This window comes from Diachasma alloeum, unplaced genomic scaffold (genome assembly GCF_001412515.2).
Source record: "Diachasma alloeum isolate Michigan unplaced genomic scaffold, Dall2.0 Dall_scaffold_01221, whole genome shotgun sequence".
Lineage (NCBI taxonomy): Eukaryota > Metazoa > Arthropoda > Insecta > Hymenoptera > Braconidae > Diachasma > Diachasma alloeum.
The window spans coordinates 214978-238356 of NW_021681330.1; the positions used below are offsets into that span (position 1 = coordinate 214978).

Genomic DNA, 23379 nt, shown 5'->3' on the forward strand with positions numbered 1-23379 from the left:
GGGGGGGGGGGGAGAAAGGGGAGACAGAAGTGGTCAGCGTTGATTCGCACGGAATTGGATATCTCCGGTGTGTCCGAAAACTTCATTCGTCTCGGGGTAATACGATGGAAATCCATTGACGGATCCAACCAGATATAGACCAGTGAGCTATATCGGAGCTCATCAAGTGCCGTTGCACCCATTCATTTCCATTAATCATGAGGAAATTCCATTTTCCCTTTTTTTCTTCGCTCTCCTCGGCTGTCTGTTTGTAGAACACCCAGAGCCACTTCGGGTGAGAGTTATGTATATGCAACATCCACTTTTATGCCTTTCGATAAACTTTCATCTCCGATTTTACGATCAAAATGGCGAATGTCAGCGATAAAAAGCCACTCTTTCATGATGAATCTCGTCGGGGGAGATGGGCTATCGATAATCGTCAATTTCAACTGAAAAATTCATTATTTTATGGACTAAAAAGGTCGGGAAATATCTTCGGGCCGAACGTCTCACTTGATTTGAACTTTGAAGACTCTTTGATGGATTCGATACATCAGGAGTGAAGCAGTGAAACAATCAATAGGTCGACTTTTCACCTCTTGTCAGCGAATATTGGGATATCTGCGCTGTTGTGTCTGTTTCATTGGATTTTTCGGCTACGATTCTCGTCGTTTGCTGTTGATAACTGGGGAATTTCATTTAGTTTTCAATGTAATCAGGAATTTTACCATTTTTTTTCCCCTAAATGGAATTTTCGTCTGAATATTCCGCGTGTCAAATCCCTGAAATTTTTATCATGTTTAATTTCCACAGAATTGTCAGGAAATCTTGTCATTGAAAATCAAATATTCCAGTGTTTTTCTGTTCAAATGGTCGGAAATTCAACAAATTTTGTTATTTTCCAATTTTTCCGTGAAAACTTGGAAAAATCCGGAAAATTTAGGGAAAATTTGAAAATTAATGTCATTTTGTTTCTAAATCTTCATGTTCTATTGAAAATTGAATTAAGTTGTGAAATTTGCGTCTCGCTGTCAGTGAAAACTCATGAATTTCCTTGGATTCCACTTTAAAATTGAAATTTCGAAACCATTTTTCTCCTAAATCGGATTCAATGTCACTCTCACGATAATTACTGCTAAATTTCCGAGAAATTTCGAAAAATTTCCAACAGTGTAGAGTAGTAGAACGTATCAATAGGTCGACTTCGAATTGAATTCAAAGTTTTTGGGTGGAATTTCAGACACCCCTCTTTTAAAATTTGAAAATTTTATGGAAATTTAAGGGAAACTCTAAATTTTAGTTCAATTATGCCATCAAAATTAATGAAAACGACGAAAATTAATTGAAAATTCAATTTAGCGAATCCTAATCGTTCTATTACTCCAAACCATGTAATTTCATTTCAATTTTCAATCGGAAATTTCATGATTTATTCCCCCTAATTATAACTCAATGTTTCTCTCGTAAAAGCTACTAGTCAATTCTCTATAATATTTTTATTCTTTCCATGGAGTCCATGGAGTAGTAAAACGTATCAATAGGTGGACTTCTCACTTATGTCATTGAATATTTAATCATCTTGATGACTGACTCTAATCAATAATGCCTCCTTTGTATCTAAGAGTCCATCACATAGATTGCCTTCAACTCGCATTTTCCAATTAAACATAAATAGTAGCCATGCAAATTTTCCTAATTTTTACTGAACAACCCACATGAAAAATTTATATTCTGAAAAATGTACAAAAAAATCTTAAATTAACCCAATTCATACAAAAAATATATAAAATATTATTTATGTCAAATATATATTCTTTATAAATTTAAAAAATATATAGAATTGGCCCATATTATATATTTACTTTTATAAATTTTTTGATGGGGGAATTGAATTAAAATTCCAGTTTCAATATCTTCTTTCATCAAATTATTCCAAAAATATCTGAAACTTGTGAACTGCAGTTGCGTAACAAAGCACTTCTCCAAATGATCCCAAATAATTTCTCACCAGAGCTCGCAAAGAAAACGTTGACCTCACAAAACCGAAAGAAAAAATGCTCGAGGTTGTGAAAGGGTGTGGTTTCCTCCTGATTTATAAATGCCAGAATAGGTAAAGTATCCTCCGTACGGATAGAGAAAAGTAATGCACGAGGCTTTACTCTCCTCGAGGATCAGCTTTGCCCTCAACAACATACTTTCCCCGCAGTTCCTGTTGGTGAAGCTAAAAGTACCGCACGAATGATTTGCTTCTTGGCAAGCAAACTCCTGACCCCTTACACCGGATTGGATATATCAGGCGTCTGCTCGGCTAATGCTCAGTGGACCAATATACTGGAGAGCAGGGAGTGGCAAAAATACAGACAAATAGACGAATAGGTCTGATGTTTGTCTACGGTAGCAAATGTTGGTGCAATGGTGTGATGTTGAAATGCTTTCCAGCCACGTTTACCATGCCGAGGCACGTATTACGTTAATAAGGTTCGGGGGCTCCTGGTGTGGTTTCAGTACGTGCCCAGTTATGCTACTCCTGGGACTACTCTTCCGAGTTTCCACTATCGAATTGCAAGAAGGTAGTGTTATTTGGATGGGAGTGGATTCATATCACAAGTGGGATAAACTCCAATGGCACTGCATGTCGTGTCATTTCCGGGTTGTATTATTCACTTTGGTGGAAAATTTTCGGTTTGTTTGCGGAGCGAACCCAAAGGACAATGTACTTCTTGTAAAAAGTTCGAAAAATACTTGTCCCAAGTAGTTTTTGTATCCTTGAGTGAAGTAATGTCATTTAAATTTGAAATTTTGTAACCATTTTTTCCTAAATCGGATTCAATATCACTTTCATAATAATTACTGCCATATTTTCCGGGAAATAGAACGTATCAGATCGACTTCGAATTGAATTATCTTCAATGTTCAGTTTTTGGGGGAAATTTCAGGTACACCTCTTATTAAATTTCAAAATTTTATGTAAAATCAATGGAAACTCTAAATTTTAGTTCAATTATGCCATCGAAATGAATGAAAATGACGAAAATTGAGGTAAATATATTCTTGAATCTTCAATTTGTTGAAAATTCAATTTAGGAAATCATAATCGTTCTATTATTGCAAACCATGGTTTGAAGTACCACCTCTGCCGATCAAGTAGAAATAGTACTCGGAGGAAGTAGCTTCACTACTTTCCGCGAGTACTTTTAGTACTTTTCGCAAGTAGCAAAGGTACTGGTGACTAATAATTTTTGAACTTCTCTAAAGTACTTTTTTTATAACTTAATTTCAGTACTTTCAATCGATTACTTCAGTGAGAAAAGCGAATATTATCGACGGATAAAATGAGCTTCCTGCGCATTTTTGTAAATAGAAGTATTCAGAAGATATTCTGTAGGAAAAAATCAGTAGATTGTGATTTTTGTGGGTGCTTTTCAAACCGAATTGATTTCCAATTTTCAGAATCGTAATTCACGTTCTTGAAATCATAATTCACGTTATTCTGACCGCAATTTACGATCTCAAAAGCGTAATTTACCCGTTTGAGAAAATCATAAATTACGTTTGTGAAAACGTGAATTGCCACTTCCAAAACGTATTTTACCTTCAGATTTTTCTGTGTGTTCACTTGTGCTCCAAAATTTGGATCTTCATTTGTAATCTTGAATGAATTCCTGAAAAAAAATATGAGTACTGGATTTGAGTACTATTGCTACTTTTGAAAAGACCCAGCCAGGTCCTCAGAAAAGCGAATATTATCGACGGATAAAATGAGCTTCCTGCGCATTTTTGTAAATAGAAGTATTCAGAAGATATTCTGTAGGAAAAAATCAGTAGATTGTGATTTTTATGGGTGCTTTTCAAACCGAATTGATTTCCAATTTTCAGAATCGTAATTCACGTTCTTGAAATCATAATTCACGTTATTCTGACCGCAATTTACGATCTCAAAAGCGTAATTTACCCGTTTGAGAAAATCATAAATTACGTTTGTGAAAACGTGAATTGCCACTTCCAAAACGTATTTTACCTTCAGATTTTTCTGTGTGTTCACTTGTGCTCCAAAATTTGGATCTTCATTTGTAATCTTGAATGAATTCCTGAAAAAAAATATGAGTACTGGATTTGAGTACTATTGCTACTTTTGAAAAGACCCAGCCAGGTCCTCAGAAAAGCGAATATTATCGACGGATAAAATGAGCTTCCTGCGCATTTTTGTAAATAGAAATATTCAGAAGATATTTTGTAGGAAAAAATCAGTAGATTGTGATTTTTGTGGGTGCTTTTCAAACCGAATTGATTTCCAATTTTCAGAATCGTAATTCACGTTCTTGAAATCATAATTCACGTTATTCTGACCGCAATTTACGATCTCAAAAGCGTAATTTACCCGTTTGAGAAAATCATAAATTACGTTTGTGAAAACGTGAATTGCCACTTCCAAAACGTATTTTACCTTCAGATTTTTCTGTGTGTTCACTTGTGCTCCAAAATTTGGATCTTCATTTGTAATCTTGAATGAATTCCTGAAAAAAAATGATGAGTACTGGATTTGAGTACTATTGCTACTTTTGAAAAGACCCAGCCAGGTCCTCAGTACAAGTACTTTTTCTACTTGTCCCGAGAAACAAAAGTACTTGTGACAAGTACCGAGGTACTTCTCACCAGTACCCAGGTACTTGACGCATGATATTGCATCTAGTTCTTTCGTGAGTTCGAGGAAGTACAAAATTCGTCTTTTTCCCAGAAACCCTTTGGTACTGGGTAGAAGTACTTTTTCTGCTGATTAGAAGTAATTTTTTTTAGTGTATTATTGCAAGCATAGATGCAAATATTCCGTGCAAGTATTCCTCCGTACTTAGTAACACTACTTTTTCAGGCTGTACATCCCGGTTCGACCGAGTTATGTAATCCTAGCGCAAAGTTTCCTGACACTGATGAGTCCCGTGATGCGATAGGATCTATGTTATTACCAAGCTTCTCAGTATATGCATTACGACAGACAACGAATGTCGGATAATCTGATAAATTTATCCATCAACAAAATTTCATGGCCCCTACCCCAGCGATTCCTACCCCACTCAGCCCGCACCGCCTCTTGACCCCGTGCGCCTCACCCCAATTACCGATTTATTACCAAGTTCTCGAGACTGCAACAATTTTCCATAAAACTACGCCTCTGGGTTTCAGTCAATTTGCGGTTGGAAAAAAGTTGCGACAAGTTTGAGACGAAAAGTGGAGGGCGGAGTCGAAAGAGTGCACCAAGGGAAGTATTTCAACAATGGGGGATTGGCGAGAGGTTTAGCAGTTTGTGCGGGTCCCAGAGCGTTTAAAAAACGCCAAGTCGATGAAACTAACGATTGACTGGAGACTAATTAGGCACACTGTTCACACAAATATTCCCAACGGTGGATAACCGACCGGTCTGAGTGACTTTACAACAACTGTAGACTGAGCCCAACCCATCAACTCAGTCTATGAAGTATGAACCAGCTGCTTCATGTACACGTAAAACTTTTATTCTGTGTAACCTGAACTTTCGGGGAATTTTATTATCGAGTCAACAAAACGGCGGAGCGAGACATTCGTGTTTGTTTGGATGTTGGTTTTTCTTCTTTAAATTGTCATTTTTTGAGGCTGCACTTTTATAGGGGCTCTTGTGTTTATGGAATGATGGGCATGTACGAACTTTTCGATGTGGAAATTTCATTTGCTTGGGATGTTCACTTTCAAGGAGAGAAAATAAAATTAAAAATTAGTATGTGAACGTGGTATTGAGGATAAAGAAAAATAAAATTTAAAATTTGATTTATTTCAAACGAATGTTTGCGGTGTGAAATTCATTTTTTACGATTAACGTGGCAATTTTTAATGGATAAAACAGTATAAAATGCACGGACGAAAAAATCATATTCAAAAGTGTTAAGAAGACTTTATTTTTTTAGCAATTTTTACTACTGAACGACGAGAAATTACTCAAATCGGATGGAGTTTTACTATGTTGAATTGTAATTTTTTCTTACGATTTAAAATTTTAGTTTATACTCTCGCGCCTCCTGCATTTTTCTCGGGACAAAACAGAAATTGACGAGAGCGTCGATTGTTTAGTTACCGAAGGGAATGCATTTATTATCATGTAATGATTCTCCATTTCATTCTAATGTAGAATTCATTTTTAAAAATTGAGTTGCAAGAAATGAAAAAAATTTTAATAAATTTTTCATTTGATTGAAATGCTCTATTTCTCTGTGGATGACCATTCGTTGAGTTTTTCCCTCGACAAGCTCCAGATCATGAACCCAAACGTCTATTAATACTTCGTTATCAAAAATCCATATGAAACTAACTCCTAAAAACTAAAAAGGTATCATCATCACGTTTTTATTCCGATTTTCATTCCTATTCAATAGTTTTTTTAGTATAAATATTTAGTTGGCGAAGAGAATGCATTTATTAACATGTAATAATTCTTCATTTCATTCTAATAACGAATTCATTTTAAAAAACTGAATTCCAAGAAATGAAAAAGGTTTTAATAATTTTTTATCTAATTCAAATGCTCTATTTCTCTATGGCTGACCATTCGTCCAGTTTTCCCCTCGACAAGCTCTAGATCATGAACCCAAACGTCTATTAATTTTTCATAAAAGTCAATATTTCCCACTATCTTTTATCTTCGTTATCAAAAATCCATATGAAACTAACTCCTAAAAAGTAAAAAGGCATCATCATCACGTTTTTATTACGATTTTCATTCCCATTTAATAGTTTTTTTAGTATAAATATTTAGTTAGCGAAGAAAATGCACTTATTAAGATATAATAATTCTTCATTTCATTCTAATGAAGAATTCATTTTAAAAAACTGAATTTCAAGAAATGAAGGTTTTAATAAATTTTTTATCTGATTCAAATGCTTTATATCTCTGTGGATGACCATTCGTCCAGTTTTCCCCTCGACAAGCTCTAGATCATGAACCCAAACGTCTATTAATTTTTCATAAAAGTCAATATTTCCCACTATCTTTTATCTTCGTTATCAAAAATCCATATGAAACTAACTCCTAAAAAGTAAAAAGGCATTCATTCCCATTTAATTCCCATTCCCATTCCCATTCCCATTTCCCATTTAATAGTTTTTTTAGTATAAATATTTAGTTAGCGAAGAAAATGCACTTATTAAGATATAATAATTCTTCATTTCATTCTAATGAAGAATTCATTTTAAAAAACTGAATCATCAAGTTTTTATTCTGATTTTCATTCCTATTCCTATAGTTTTTTTAGTATAAATATTTAGTTAGCAAAGAAAATGCACTTATTAAGATATAATAATTCTTCATTTCATTCTAATGAAGAATTCATTTTAAAAAACTGAATTCCAAGAAATGAAAAAGGTTTAAATAAATTTTTTATCTGATTCAAATCCTCTATTTCTGTGTGGCTGACCATTCGTCGAGTTTTCCCCTCGACAAGCTCCAGATCATGAACCCAAACGTCTATTAATATTTCATAAAAGTCAATATTTCCCACTATCTTTTATCTTCGTTATCAAAATTCCGTATGAAACTAGACCCCTGAAAACAAGAAAAGTGTCATCGAGGGAGTACCCTCGATATTGAGAGAAAGCACGTTTGAGTTATAAGAGAAGAAGAAATCCCAAGGATGAGGTTTGGCATACTAAAATCCGGGTGAGTGGAATCTGCGCCCGGCGAAGTAAGTGCAACGTGAGAAATGTTGCGGAGAAATGTATTCCCTTAACGTTCTTTTTATCGCAAGCCAGTCGTTTCCACGGAGTTCCCCCCAATTTCTATCAAAGAAGATTCAACGTTTCGGGAGCACGAGTGCAAGATCGACCTGGTGTCTGTGTCGAACCGAATGGCTACTCGTAGATTTCCGCATTTCAGAAATTGAAGCGACGTTTCGACGGACAACTGCTGCACCTCACAGTTGCTCCTACATGGGATTACGGATATGATGGATGAACGGGGCACGGACGAAGAAACATGAATGTACCTCGAGATATTTGAGGTTTGGGTGGTGCAGGGCGTGACATTATTTTTTTTCAGTGCCAGATGCCCGTTCAATTAATTGTTTATAATCACCGGTGGCCTGGCGTAGTGGTTAAGGCCGTTGCCTCACAACGGATAGGTTCCAGGTTCGATTCCTGGCCGGGTAGAATGGTGAGATCTAACCATTTTTAAAGTCTTGATCAATCGCCATATAGTCTCATCAGACTCGAAGCGATATAAAAATAAGCATAAAAAAAAAATTGTTTATAATCGTTCTCATTGCAAAAAGCAATACGATTGATGAGACTCATATGTCCCAATTCATCAGCTGTTAAATTTTCGCATTACAATAAATGATTTGCTCATGTTCCAATTCCCATGCTCACTGAATAAGATTTTAATCATAATTACAATTCAATTCCTTCTAGAACACACTTTAGAGTGTGAATTTCTGGAATTCAATGTTTGTTGATACTCTGGTAAAAGTGCGTGCCCACACTGTTATCAATTTTTAGTTAGTCCACACGGTAATTCAATTAATCAGTTGTTCATCTCATCAATATAATTCCGTGCTTCGAGTACTGTCATCTCGTGTTTTCAGCACCAAATTAAAAATTAAAACTTCATTTGGAATATTGAATCACAGCTTCTTTTTATTCATATCAGAAATTTTGTATTTGGATATTAATATTATTTGTTCAAAGTGAAAAAATCGATCATCATTTTCACTATATTGCATTCAGATTCTCCTGTCCTTAACGTCAAAAATGTGAGATAATCTCATAATTGCAGCTATTAATTCTAATCAATTTTGTTCGAAGAAAACCGTAGTGAAGGCAACATTAAGAAAGTAGAATTATTCTATTTTTCTCTGACCTAAATGGTATGAGTGCACGAAGTCAGAATGAATAATACCGAAATGAATCACATTAGGTAGTTTTTTCTTCACAATTCTCCACTACAGTACACCCAATATTTTTGCAATAAATTCTCCGTCCAGGTAGATTGATAAGCTTTCTCATGAATTTTGAAAAATCCTCCGGGACAATAATTGTAGAACTCCGGTGGCATTGATTAATATGCATATTCCCTCGAGCTGCCAGACTCAGGCGAATCCACCTCAAACTGCACGCGAAACAAAAACTGCACATATTGACTGAAGTTCTGAACTATAACATTAGGTTTGGTTCAAAGTAAACAGGAATATCCGGCAATTCGAAATGGGGCGCAAATTCAGCGCTCAGCGGTTTCAATATTCCATCCAGGCGATAGTCTGCTCGTGGCCACTGATGATTGCTTTAGATGTTGACTTTCTTCAGCATTCCTTCATTTCGGGTTTTACATGGGTTATTACTATCGATTGATGGGATATTGAATGAAAAATCAATAAGTTATAGGGGCTTTAGGATGTTTGCATTATGATTCCGTCGCAGTTATGACGGAAACGGTTCTGCGTTTGACATCACATTTTCCGACTCCATGACGTTCCGTAATTAGCAAACATTTCCTCATTTACGTTATGAGAGCCAGGCGCATTCGTGGAATTAGGTTTCTTCGGGAAATTTTACTTTTCGAAGGCGTGAAAAGCGATGACTGAACCGTGAAAATACACGGAAAGAAATTTTTTAGAAAAATTCTAGTACTAACACGGGAAAAGAGGCGCAAAGTGACGGCCAGGAAAAAATTCCAGTGCCGGCACTAGAAATTTTATTGGGAAAACCGTGAATTTTTCCCCATATTTCTGAGAAAATTTCTTGTCTCATGCAGATATTTCATCGTATAGTTGTGAATTTTTGTAAGTTCATCATAACTCGAATTTTTTGTGCACATGAAAATTTTTTGGCTCCAAATTTCCGATTTTCACTCGGCTTGTCAAGATTTTTTCTAGATTTTAATCTTTTTTTAAACTCGATAGCTGATTTTCTCATAAAACTCTGTGCTATTTTGGCATTTATTAATTAATTATGATCAATGATACTCGACAAAGAATTAAGCGCCAGCTTAACCCAAATGCTTCTATTCTTATTAACTTCCATTTTGAAACTTGAAAATTGTCCTCAAAAGTTGGGTGAGAATGATTCTAAAAAGCCCAAATCGTCCAGATTTCATACAATTTTTCCCACTTCGATGGCCTAAAAATCCCAAAACGGTCAATACGATCTTTGTCCACTTGGTACGTGATATAATTTTCTCGGCAGAACAAATTTTTCCTGTGAGTGTGCATGCACTGCGATAATCCCAATACCTCACCTGATGCCCCCTCCCCCAAACCCTATAAATTCCCCCCAAAACTAGACTCCACTGAAATAACATTGTTTTCATATCTGAAATCGACCCTCGACGTTGACTTCAAATATCCGCGGTTCCCCCAGCCATATTCCCTACCAATCCCCTCTAAAGATTTCCAATGCATTTACACGATAGAAATACCTACACACCGACTAGTTGGGCGGTGATCTAAAAAAAAGACTCCCATAAAAAAAAAGTGGAAGAGTCGAGATGTGAGAGCGACTGAGATGAAACCCGAGTGTTTATGTCTGTTCGATAGACCTGCCACAAGTAACCGTATAACGATGAGCAGACACCAATCAATACCCACGTTCCCACCTATCGCCGACCATTAACCGAGTGACAGAAAAAAAAATAACTTCGACACCACAGAAAGGAGAGCATGAAAGTTTGTCGTGATTTTTCTCCTGTCTATTTTCCACCAACGCCGAACGACATAGTTTTACCCAACATAAACAGGAAAAAAATCCCGACAAACTTCGGGTGTTTGGGCATCAGCGACTGAAGTATATCGTTGATCATGATTGAGGGATTGTGTCTCAAGGTATCGAGGTATCTGTTGGGCTAATCTTCTTTGAAAAATTGGTAAAACGATTTCTGTCAGCGATTTATTCAGATACATTGTGTAAAGACAATAATCTATTTTACTAAAGTGTTTTTTAATGGTGGAAAAAAATTTAATGTTGGAAAACATATTTTTCATCACTTGTGCGCAAAGGGAAATTTTGCGCACACGGAGCGCGACTTTTTTCCGCGCATTGTGATGAAAAAACGGGTTCGAATTTCGCGGGAAAAGTGTTGTTTGACTCTTGGGAGGGCAGCACTCGCCGGCGGCGAACGCAACACACCTCTCACGGGTCAAAAAACACTTTTTTTCATCGCTTGTGCGTAAAGTGAAATTTTACGGAGGCTCAGCTTGTCGTAAATCCCGCTTTCCACACATTGTGATGAAAAATACGGTTTGACACTCGTGAGAACAGTATTCTTTGACCATTCGGAAGGCAGCACTCGCTTGGACGAGCGATACACACCTCCCACGGGTCAAAAAACACTTTTTTACGCACTTGTATTGAAATATACCATTTTATCATTTGTGCGTAAAGTGAAACTTTAAGCACGCTCCGCGAAACATAGAGTTCCACACTCGTGGAAAAAGTGTTCTTTGATCCTTGGGAGGGTAGCACTCGGCTTCGTCACGGGTCGAAAAACACTCTTTTTATCACTTGTGCGTAAAGTGAAATTTTACAGACGCTCCGCTTGCGCTAAATTCCACTTTCCACACATTGTAAGGAAAAATAGGGCTCGACACTCGTGGGAAAAGTGTTCTTTGACCCTTGGGAGGGCAGCACTCGCCGTTGGCGAACGCAACACACCTCTCACGGGTCAAAAAACATTTTTTTTATCACTTATGCATAAAGTAAAATTTTACGGAGGCTCCGCTGGCACTAACTCCTACTCTCCACACATTGTGATGGAAAATGCGGTTTGACACTCGTGAGAAGAGTGTTCTTTGACCATTCGGAAGGCAGCACTCGCCTTCGGCGAGCGCCATACACCTTGCACGGGTCAAAAAACACTTTTGCGCACTCGTATCATAATATACTATTTATCATTGATGCGTAAAGTGGAATTTTACGCACGCGCCGCGAAGGATAGGGTTAGACACTCGTGGGGAAAGTGTTCTTTTACTCTTAGGAAGGCAGAACTCACCTTCGGCTATTTTGTGAATAAAGCAATTTCCCACTTGTTAAAAAAAAAAAAAGAAAACTTTGGTAAAAAAAAATTACAAGTTTTTTTTTTCATTTCTGTCCTGAAATTCGGCAAAAACTGAATGTTGGACAATAAAATTTGATATATGACGATCACATTTTATTCTCCACGAGAGAGATCTCTTCCTGATGATAATAAAAATTATTGTGGTGTCATAATTTTTGTATGACGCATAGTAAATTTCACTCCGTCGGTACAGCAATTTCTACAATACGGTACATTAATTTTCATATAAATCGTCAGGATAAAATTTACTAACAATATCTACAATTTTTATTCATATCGTGATAAAAATTAGTGTACCGGAAGGGGAAAATTTATCATGTGCCGTACAAAAATTGTTACAGGACAGCACAACTGAGGATACAATTAGATCTTTATGGATCAAATTTTATTATTCAACATGCCATTGTTCCTGAATTTCAGGGTAAAAATAAAAAAGAAATTACAGTTCCACTGAAAATTCAAAATTTTGGGGAGAAAATCAATGAAAACGGAATTTTTATTCAATTATTCCATGCGAAATCAATACAAATCCGGGAAATTCAACGCAATTGTTTTTCGCTATTTAAAACATTTCGTATTCCGTTGAATTTTCCCCCCAATGTCCCGAGTGCTCAAAAAATGAGGAAAATTTTGCGATAATTTTATTGCTGTAGCAACGAGCGAGAGAGAGAAATGATTTTTATTGATGTCCTGGAGTATTTGCACACTCCCTAAGAACGAAAAAAATTTAAATAGATTTGTCGTACATAATTCCGAGTTTCGGACTCTTCAATTCTTTTTAAACTCATGATTGTTATGTTTTTACTAGAGAGTGAGGGGACAGAGAAGTTTTGCAGATTTTATTGCAGAAATCAGCCCGATCGTTGATATACATGAAAACTTGAGAAAAATTTTCTGAAAGTTTGGAGCATAAGGGGCATCCGGTTAGATTATTCTCTCCATCTCAATTCCGACTGAGAGAAATGCAGGATTCCACGTTTGTTCGGATTAAAGTCATGTTCATGCCAGAACTTCATTTATTTTTGCAGAAAATTTTCAGTCAAGGTTGCTATGCAAGTCAATAGAAATAACTTCCAATCGTTCAATTCGTTTGATGATTCAAATGATCTATCTCCTCATTTACGATTTTTTTATTATCACGTCAAGTGCTGCAACTCTTATTTTAGATTATTACACTATCAATTCTTTTTAACATTTCATATTCGATATACGAGTCACAACCGCCGTTATTATTTTATACACTCATAAATGCATTATAAAAATGAATTATGCATTAGAACAAAAATCAATCAATGATGAAGGTGAATACTAAGTGAAGAATTAATGAATAATTATGAATGTTGGATCAATTGTCTTTCGGTTTTCAAAGTGAGGGAAGTGTTATGAATAAATTTTCAATAAAGTGAACACTTTTTTGATTTATTCAAAAAATTTTGAAGTTTTTCTCGAATGAAAAGAAAAGCGCACGTTTTCTCAGAATTTTTTCAGAAACTGGCGAATTTTCCTGGTTTTTAAAAATATAAAACCTATATCTAAGTAAAAAAATGGAACAGAATGTGAATCATGAATGTGATTATGAAAGTGCATGATAAATGAAAATCCAAGGAGCCCAAAAAAACCTAAACGTAAATTACGTTTAAAAAGTCGTCTTTTACGTTTTCTGAATTGTATTTTACTCTTGAAGTCAAAGCGTAAATTACGTGCAGAGTTGCCGTAAATTACGATTACATAAACGTAATTTACGGTTTCGTATTCGAAAATAATGATGATTTTTTCGTATTGTAGTTTACTTATTCGCAATTAACGACGAAGAAAAAAAAGTTATTTCAAGCGTAAAATACGATGTTTTCGTTCGTAAATTACGCATAAGTAAATCGTAAAATACCTTTCTATTAAAATCGTAATTTACGATTTTTTAAACGTGAAATACGCTTAGTGAAACGTAAAAGACGCTTTATTTTGTAATTTACGTTTTTATTTTGACCGTAAAATACGCCTCTTTAATGCCTTAATTCCGATTTTCATGACGGAAAAAAGCCACTAGACATTATATTGGCGTTAAGGGTAAATTACGTTTAGCAAGCCGTAAATTACGCTTGGGGAAACGTGATTTATGTTTAGGTATTTCAGTGTGAAGAACTAATCAATTTGTCTCTTGATAACCATTAGAGATTCGACAATTACCACGCAAAGAATAATTCATGAGTTTGGAGGCTTTGAAAATGCGGCGTATTTTTTTGGCGGCCAACTTCATGCAAACTTCGATATAAAACAACTTCACGAAAGTTTCATCTCTCATAAATAGAAAATCAAAGAATTTTTTTTTTGTAATTTTTAAATTTCAATTTTTTCCGTGCAAACAAAACTTATTTGACAACTTGTTCATTCACGGAGAATATAAAATTCAAAATTACAAAATAAGGATATCCAAATACAAATACAAAAACAAATTACTGATATTTTGTGTATTTTTTATAGTTTGGTACAGACCACACTATAGATTCAACCATTTTCAATCATCAAATTGGTCAATTAAATCGCGTGATAAAAATTTGAAAAAAAATCCTGAATAACCAGCGTCATTCAAATTACATTTTGTACCGAATTGTAATTTTTTTAAACGCTCGTTGTTTATAAATTAATCATTGAAATTATTGAAATTTTCAGAGAACTTGTTTTTTTATAAATAAAATTTATTTCTGGTAAAAATTTTGAATATGAATAAATTTGTTGCGATTTACCGTGCTGCACACCAACTTTTCCTCGCATTTATCCGAAAAAAAGACTCGAGCAACAGTACTTTTTCCTACTCCCTGCGGTACATTTTGCCTGGAAAGCCCATCTGAACCCACTTTACTGTGCGAGCACGGTAATTTTTCTCGTAGCGGAGGGTGGGGTAAAACGGACACTTTAGACTTTTTAAAAATTATTCATAACTCAGAAACAAACTGATCAATTGAGCTCAGTTCAGGCTCGTCACAAAGGGAAAGAATCGTTCTTTGTGTTGAAAAAAAAAATTATTAAATTAATTATTAAATTATTAAATTTTATCAACATTTCAACCCCTCATTAACATTTAAAAAAAAGTAAAAAGTGTCCGTTTTACCTTCCCCTACTTTTCTCTCCGTTTATACTATTCCGCGTTTTCCCCTACCCTAGAGATATTTTTTTCCCCTATCCCTACATTTTTTTTCCAAAACCGTAAGAATGCGAAAGGGCAATAGCTGCTGCCCCCCGTTTACATCTACAACTAGTGCAACATTGTCCAGCCTTTGTTCATTTTAACGTCACTCTCCGCCGCACACAGCGGCACACACGATCGATCGTGCGTGAGTCTCCCCTTGCCTCCCATTCCCACCTCTCTTCACAACTCAATAACATGTGTATGTGCCGCGTTCATCCGTCTTTTCCGTACTTCAACGTGCTGGATGCGGGGTAAAAGTATAACGAGTGAGAAAAACCGAGTGAGACAGCGATATAAACACTGAGAGGGTAAGTATACCCGTCGCTGGGGCGCATTATACACCTCATGTTGACGATATATCCCTGCGTGTGTACTCGGTGTTTATAAAATGCGAGCGAGACACGTTCCTGCAACATTATCTTTTTTCAAACTCATTGCGTATGTTGATGAAGCGTGTGCATGATTTTACATGCATTCTCCAGCAGTCTCCCAACTATCCTCTTCACTATCCTCTCTCGTCCGTCTCCGGTCGTGTTTTTTCATTCTATCGTAACATGTGTTACGTGTATTTGTGGGGTCGTTCAAGAGAAGACTACTGAGTTTTGAAAGTCGTGGGTTATTGAGTGAAACTTTTCATACGTTGAAGATCGATTATATAGATCTAAAGACGAATAATTGGTGGAAAAAAATTGTTTTATTGTTCGTTTGCCCGAAAACGCTTAAAATGCCAAAAACTGTCCAGAGCCTCCAATTTTTGACCTACAAAGGATACTTTTTTCAAAATTTTCGGAAAAATATGTGGAATAACAATTACGAGCTAGTTTTTCTTTAATTCTCCTCTTACATGGCTAAATTTGCTTTTTTTGTATTTTTTTACACAAATAGTGAATTTTTTTATATGAAAAAAAAACGAAATCAGCTGTGTAGGAGTCGAATTCGAAAAAAACTGGCTCGTAATTGTTGTTCCACACATTTTTCCGAAAATTGAAGAATAAAAATCTTTTGTAGCTCAAAAATTGGAGGCCCTGGACTATTTTTAACATTTTAAGCGTTTTCGGGCAAACAAACGATAAAAAAAAATTTTTTTGTCCTAATTATTCGCTTTCAGATCTATAATCGATCTTCAACGTATAAAAAGTTTCACTCCAATAACCCACGATTTTAAAAATTCATAGTAGTCTCCCCTTAATGGGAGTTGTAGCATAAAAACATTTACCGACGCGGAGGAAACATTGGCTTATGCGGGAGGAATAATGAGGGTGGGGTAGCAGATGAAAGGGGCAAATGGGATTAGATGCTGGTTAAAAGATACATTAATAGTGGATGGTTGACTTACAACGTCGATTATTTGCATTAGCGTGAGGCCGAAGCTCAACGCAAGGGGTTCGGACTCGTTGAACACCGGACGCTCCAGTACGTTGTAGTTATCCAGAAGGTCATTTAGCAGCCGCTTCTCGTGCACACCGCCACTTACCAGCCCTGGAACATTATTGGAATTTCACGATGATTATTGCGTTGTGGGGGTAGTATTTACGGTTTTTAAAAAGAAGGTTGAGAAGATTTTGAGAGTTATGGTTGCAAATTGAGAGTTGGAAGTCTCAATGTGTCAAATTCAGACTTTCAAAAGTCTTGAGATGAGATTAACAGTTTGAAGTTGAGACTTTTCGAAGTCTCAAATCAAGACTTTTAAAAGCTTCAAATCGAGACTTGTGACAGTCTCGAGGTGAGACTACAGAATTGCAAATTGACCGTTGAAAGTCTCAATATTTCAAATTCAGACTTTCAAAAGTCTTGAGATGAGATTAACAGTTTGAAGTTGAGACTTTTCGAAGTCTCAAATCAAGACTTTTAAAAGCTTCAAATCGAGACTTGTGACAGGCTCGAGGTGAGACTAAAGAATTGCAAATTGACTGTTGAAAGTCTCAATGTTTCAAATTCAGACTTTCAAAAGTCTTGAGATGAGATTAACAGTTTGAAGTTGAGACTTTTCGAAGTCTCAAATCAAGACTTTTAAAAGCTTTAAATCGAGACTTGTGACAGTCTCAAGGTGAGACTAAAGAATTGCAAATTGACCGTTGAAAGTCTCAATGTTTCAAATTCAGACTTTCAAAAGTCTTGAGATGAGATTAACAGTTTGAAGTTGAGACTTTTCGAAGTCTCAAATCAAGACTTTTAAAAGCTTCAAATCGAGACTTGTGACAGTCTCGAGGTGAGACTAAAGAATTGCAAATTGACAGTTGAAAGTCTCAATTCAAAACATTGAGACTTTCAAAAGTCTTAAGATGAGAGTTAACAGTCTGAAGGTGAGACTTTTCGAAGTCTCAAATCAAGACTTTTAACAGGTTCAAATCGAGACTTGTGAAAGTCTCGAGGTGAGACTTCAGAATTTTAGTTGAGGAAAAATTTCATGTTCAATTCCCGGTCACGTCTTAATTTGAGGAGTTCAGTACTATCGTTTGAGTTTATGATATTATTTACACCCGTAAAAACAAGGGTTATTTTGAGAGTGATGACCTCAAGTTGAGACTTTTGAAAATGTTAAATTGAGATTTTCATATCTTTCAAATTGAGACCTTCAAACGTCTGATGTTGACCGTTTCAACAGTTTCAAGTTGAGACTTTTAAAAGTCTCAAGTTGAAACTTTTCAGCGCCTCAAATCAAGACTTTTGAAAGTCTCAAGGTGAGACTTTTAGCATTGTACCTGAAGAAAAATTTCAAGTTGAGTTCCCATACCGTAACTCGGCATTCATAAGTATAAATTGAGCCTACGGTGTTATTTGAACCCATTTAAAAAAACAGCTTTAATTTGAGACTTATGATTTCAAATTCGGACTTTTGAAAGTCTCAAATTGAGATTTTCAAATGATTCAAGTTGAGAATTTCAAAAGTCTCAAGTTCATACTTTTAGTAGTCTCAAAATAAAACTTTCGAAACTCTCAACTTGAGAATTTCAAGCTTTAAATGAAGACTTTTGAAAATTGTGTGTCAAGACCTTTGAAATCTTAGAATAAGGTATTACTTTTGTGTGTACACTTTAAAAAATGTTCAACTTGCCGACTAAAAGCGAGGAAGTTTTGTGTCATATTCCAGATTTATGAGCGTCATGTAACGTCACATTATTTTTGGTCATAATTCGATAAGTATGACATCATTTGTGCTATTTAGATTGGATATGACAGTCACAAAGAATCTATGTCACAATAAATGTCATAAAATTGAGAAGCCATCATGAAATTTCGAATAGCGTGACATTTCTATGACATTTACCGCTATTTTAAATGAACCTCGTTACAGCCAACATCTGTCCAGGGGTCAAAACGGTCAAAATCCCTTATTTGACACTTTCATGAAAGTTTTTTTACGACGGTCATATAAGATTTAGGTCACACATAATGACATAATCAAGGAGTGCGATCATAAACTTTCGTCTCATCAAAGGACTGAAAAAATCCTTTTTAAATCCTTTTTATCAACTTTTTTTAAAAATTCATTTCCGTCTTCTTCTGAAGGTGCGTGAACATTTGAACATTTTTATCAGCTGACAATAACAATTACATCTTTTGTATGTGTCCAAAGTTTCATGAAAATTTCAGTGAAATTATGGAGCGATAAAAATTCCTAAGAAATGTACCGAAGTTTCAGCCGAAGTTTATGTATTCATTCACTTATAATACAAGGCAATATGGAAAGGTTCCTATATTTATGAATGACATGATGGATGGGACATCACTAGAGTCATCTCATTAGCAAACAATGACCAATCAATCATGTAATTAATCGAATAAATAAATAATACCGGCCGATCATTCATAATTCCGCGTTCACACCCAATCACACGTCATTGTTATGTCAAAACTATTCCTCTAGTCCACATCGCTTCGAGTTTCAATTCTTCCGAATCCAATCAGGGATTAGAGAATTTTCCCAGCGTCTCAGCTATTCGCTAACGCGGTAGACTCCACGTCTGTATTTAGCTCCCTTTTTCCCCTCTTTGTCTGGACTTGTCCCCTTTTTTTCCGCAATTACTTCTTCGTCGTTAACCATCGATCGATACTGAAACTTTGCAATCAACTGACCGCACGACTTTCGGCTATCATTTTAGTTCAGCCATGCTATCTTTCCATTTTATGTCAGGGATACGTACAGGGAGAAAAAAGTTGAAGAAAAATTGTGGAACGAGACAAGTAATAGTGGAGCAAACTCGATTTTCACTACTTTTTCACGCTATATCGGGGAAAAAGTGCGAGACGAATAGGGAATTGTCCTCCGTTAACCCGGGAAAATTTACTGAACAGGCGGGTAACTTGGGCTGAAACTGTCCAATTTACCATGCATTCCATCAAAAATTATCCCAGTGAACGTGACTGATTGCTCAATATTGCGCTTAATTCTTCTGTAACGTAGAATGATTTTTTACCGAACGCGTTTCGGAACATTATTCACCATAATTTTGATATTGTCTCATATGCCAGGTTCACATTTGAGCCACACGTTAGTAATAATATTAATCCTTCCGTCGGGGCATCGTAGTGAGAAATTAATGTCTGAAAATCACTTCTTGTAACATTACGCTTAGGGAAGAAACGTGACCGTGTGAACTTTGATCGAGATGTTGCATGGGTTAGACACTCAAGATATTGAAAAAAAACCACAAGCCATTTACTTTAGACTATGGAGAATCTATCGCCGGCGAGAACAAGTAGGGGACCGGGCCATATAGGCGTGATATCTTCGATTGATTTTCGAATTCCTCTAAAAAAAATTTGACCGCCATTACGAGTCGAGCAACGCGACAACACCGCACAACAGCTGATCGAGGTCGGTAAAGTCGGTGACGATAATTCAGTGCTGGAAGCATATGGACACGTATAACACACACAAACATTCATCTCACTGTTACAACCCCACTACTAGCCGAAGCGTGCGATGTTGCCCAATCAAAATTCGACTGTTACCACTGCAGTTACAAGTCCTCCATCATCTATGAACATTTTCTTTAATTATTGTTTTTGAGACCGGAAAAGTACGCCATAACACTTCTAATTTGATGAGAAAAATACTTTGTAACATGAATGATTTATTTAGTCAATTGTATTTTGCTTTTCAACTGAGTTGTCCACTTGACAGGTTGAACATACAATGTGGCGACAATGAAGCCCAAAAAGTCCACTACGACCTGTCGTATATCACAATTTGCAGCGATTTTCTAGATAATTTTTATCCAACTTTTCTATCCGTATTCGTTTATGAAAACTGCACGCTTCGAAAAATGACCGATATGGCAAGTGTGAACAGATTTAATGGATGATGAAAGCATCGACCAACAGAATTTTCAACGCTCGTTGTAACTACACGCAGCGATAAATATTTATGAACAGCTCTTCCCATTATTTTTATTCTACTGCAATCGTTTGCGTTGCGTTCTTTTTCCTTTGTTTTCGCACATCGGAGCGGAGAATTTTTGGTATGAAAAATTCATATGGCGGTCCGGGGAATTTAGTGGACAGGTATGAACTGCGGGGCATCAGTCACGATATCGAAGATTGGGGGGAATCGAGAGAAAACAATTTGGGCGCGTAATCAATATTATTTCTCTACTTTCCACGATAAATTCCTTACGCTTTCGCATATTGTAAATATTTCAGTTTTATCAAATGAATAATTCATTCATTTCCAGAAAAACTTCACTCGATTTAAGTAACACAGTTGAGAATTTTTGGAAATTCCAAGGAATTTCGTGATTGAAAATTGAAAATTTTATGCGAAAATCAATGGGAACTGCCAATTTCAATCGAATTATTTCACGAAAAGTGATTGAAATCAGTAGGATTTTAGTAAAAATACTCCTGAATTCCGAATCAATTAAAAATTCTGCGTGATTTGGTGTTCAAAGCTCATGTTTTCCTTGACAATTGAAGTAATTTCAGAATTTATCGTCTTCCTGCTGTTCAAAATTTTTTAATTTCGTCGAATTTCTAGCAGCGTAACATTCATATATACTAAAACAAAATTATTTATACTATTCCAGTAGTGTTTATTCAGCCCAAATAAACCAAAATCGTGAAAACAATAATTGACAGTTTTTTCTCCACTAATTCGATCAAGTTTTATAACCGATGAAATCTGGAATTCCCTACATTTTCGATTCATAATTTCTTAAAAAATGAAGGTCTTATTCCCACATCAGTGTCGCATCATGCGTCGCAGGATAAAACACTAATTCTCCGGATATTTTTCAGGATAAAAAAATCCACACGTCGGAGGAATAGAGATTTGACAAAATCAGGATTTAAATATTACCAGCTGTCCAAGAAAAATGCGTTCACATTCTAAACCCCAATATATTCGAGTCCTTCGTGACGATAAAATATATTCAGAATATTTCCCTTTATCCAGATAAATAAGACCCAATCGGTCACTTCCGAACGCAATCACAGTGATCAAAACCTTTGTGCCCCCCGGCATACAAATAAAACGTGATAAAGACACACAAGAGATTGCACAAAGCAAGAATAACCTCGACGAATAAAGATTCACTCTGCACATTCTTTTGATTTTTTTCCAGCAACAGCCAAAGGGCTTTGGAAGATAAAATGCGCATTCCTACTAGCTCCCCTTGTCCTGAGGGATGGCCAATGTCAGTGACCATTACTCGCAGTGAATCCTCGTGATTCTCATGTACCGCAAAAACAAAGTCCTTTTTCCTATCCAGACCTTTGGCACCACCTCCTCCCCCTTGATTTTAATTGATTTTCCCCAATTATTAATCAATGACATCTTGAAAACAATTTGAGTTCAAATTTATCATTCCACAAATTTCATCAAGTTTGATAATTGATCAAATTTACAATAAAGTGTATTTAAAAAGGCCGTGACTATTCGCACCATTGCGTGAATCACTCCCGTACACTCCAAACACTCCACGCATGCGTGGAGTTTGTGTGTTTCACGCAGCCGAATTTTCATACTGCTGTGTATTTCACGCAGTTGAAGTTTCATACTACTGTGTGTTTCACGCAGTTGTATTTTTATCTACAACTCGGGGCTTCAATTGAAAAACCGAGTTGAAGACCCGAGTTTGTAGCAAAGATGTCAGACAGGATATGAATGTTTTTTTGGGCTCAAACGAAAGAGCGGGTCGAGAAATGGCGTGCTAGGACCTCTAAAAATGGTTTTGAACCAGGGGAGACTCCTAGACGCCAATGTTCTATACATACTCCTAGACCCCATTGTCCTCCTAGACAATGATGTCACAACTCTGCTGTTCAATTGAAAACAGACATCATCTTAAGAGACATTTGTCATGTTTAGAGGCTCTGGCACGTCATTTCTCGACCCGCTCTTTCATTTGAGCCCAAAAAAACATTCATATCTTGTCTGACATCTCTGCTACAAACTCTAGACATCAACTCTGGTTTTCAGTTGAAATTGGAATTGTTAATTTACACAATAATAGAAGTGCATTGACGATTTTTTCCTAACTCGCAAAAATCTTCAAACAATTTGCTACCGATTGGTGAAAATTTTTTTTGGAAATAATGAAGTAGGGGGGATAACGCCTTTTTTTCAGGGGTGATTTTTCAAAAATTTATTTAAAAACAAGTCCTAACTAGCAAATGTTTTTTATTAGCTCGCAATTTTTTTCAAAACTAGTTCAATGAGGAAAAAAATAAAAATTTGGAATATCTATACATGAGGGGCTAATTGATCGGATCTCATAGTTTCCGAGATAATCGCGAAAAACAAAAATGCAAAAAAAAATTAATTTAATTTATTTTGTACAGGGTGTAGGGAGTGGAAAAATGCAATTCTGAGCCGTCCCTCTGCCTATGAGGAACCCAAATTTCCTCAGGAATCGAATGGAGTTGCTTTTAAGGCTCTATCTCTCATAGTTTCCGAGATAATCGCAAAAAACGAAATTGCCAAAAAAATTAATTTAATTTATCTTGTACAGGGTGTAGGGGGTGGAAAAACGCAATTCTGAGCCGTCCGTCTGCCTATACGGAATCCAAATATGCTCAGGAATCGAATGGAGTTGGTTTTAAGGCTCTATCTTTAATAGTTTCCGAGATAATCGCAAAAAACGAAATGGCCAACAAAATTAATTTAATTTATCTTGTACAGGGTGTAGGGAGTGGAAAAACGCAA

At 36.0% G+C, this 23379-nt stretch overlaps 1 protein-coding gene across 1 annotated transcript in view; it reads right to left on the reverse strand.

Annotated features, from left to right (window-relative positions):
• Positions 1-16709, reverse strand: part of LOC107046154 (neuronal acetylcholine receptor subunit alpha-7) — a gene marked incomplete at its 5' end in the record, with an annotated part of 99850 nt that extends 83141 nt beyond the window's left edge. Inside the window, one exon of the mRNA XM_015268677.1 lies at positions 16567-16709. Within this exon, the coding sequence (XP_015124163.1) occupies positions 16567-16709 (143 nt within the window). The remainder of the gene's footprint in view (positions 1-16566) is intronic.
• Between the last annotated feature and the right edge of the window lie 6670 nt (positions 16710-23379).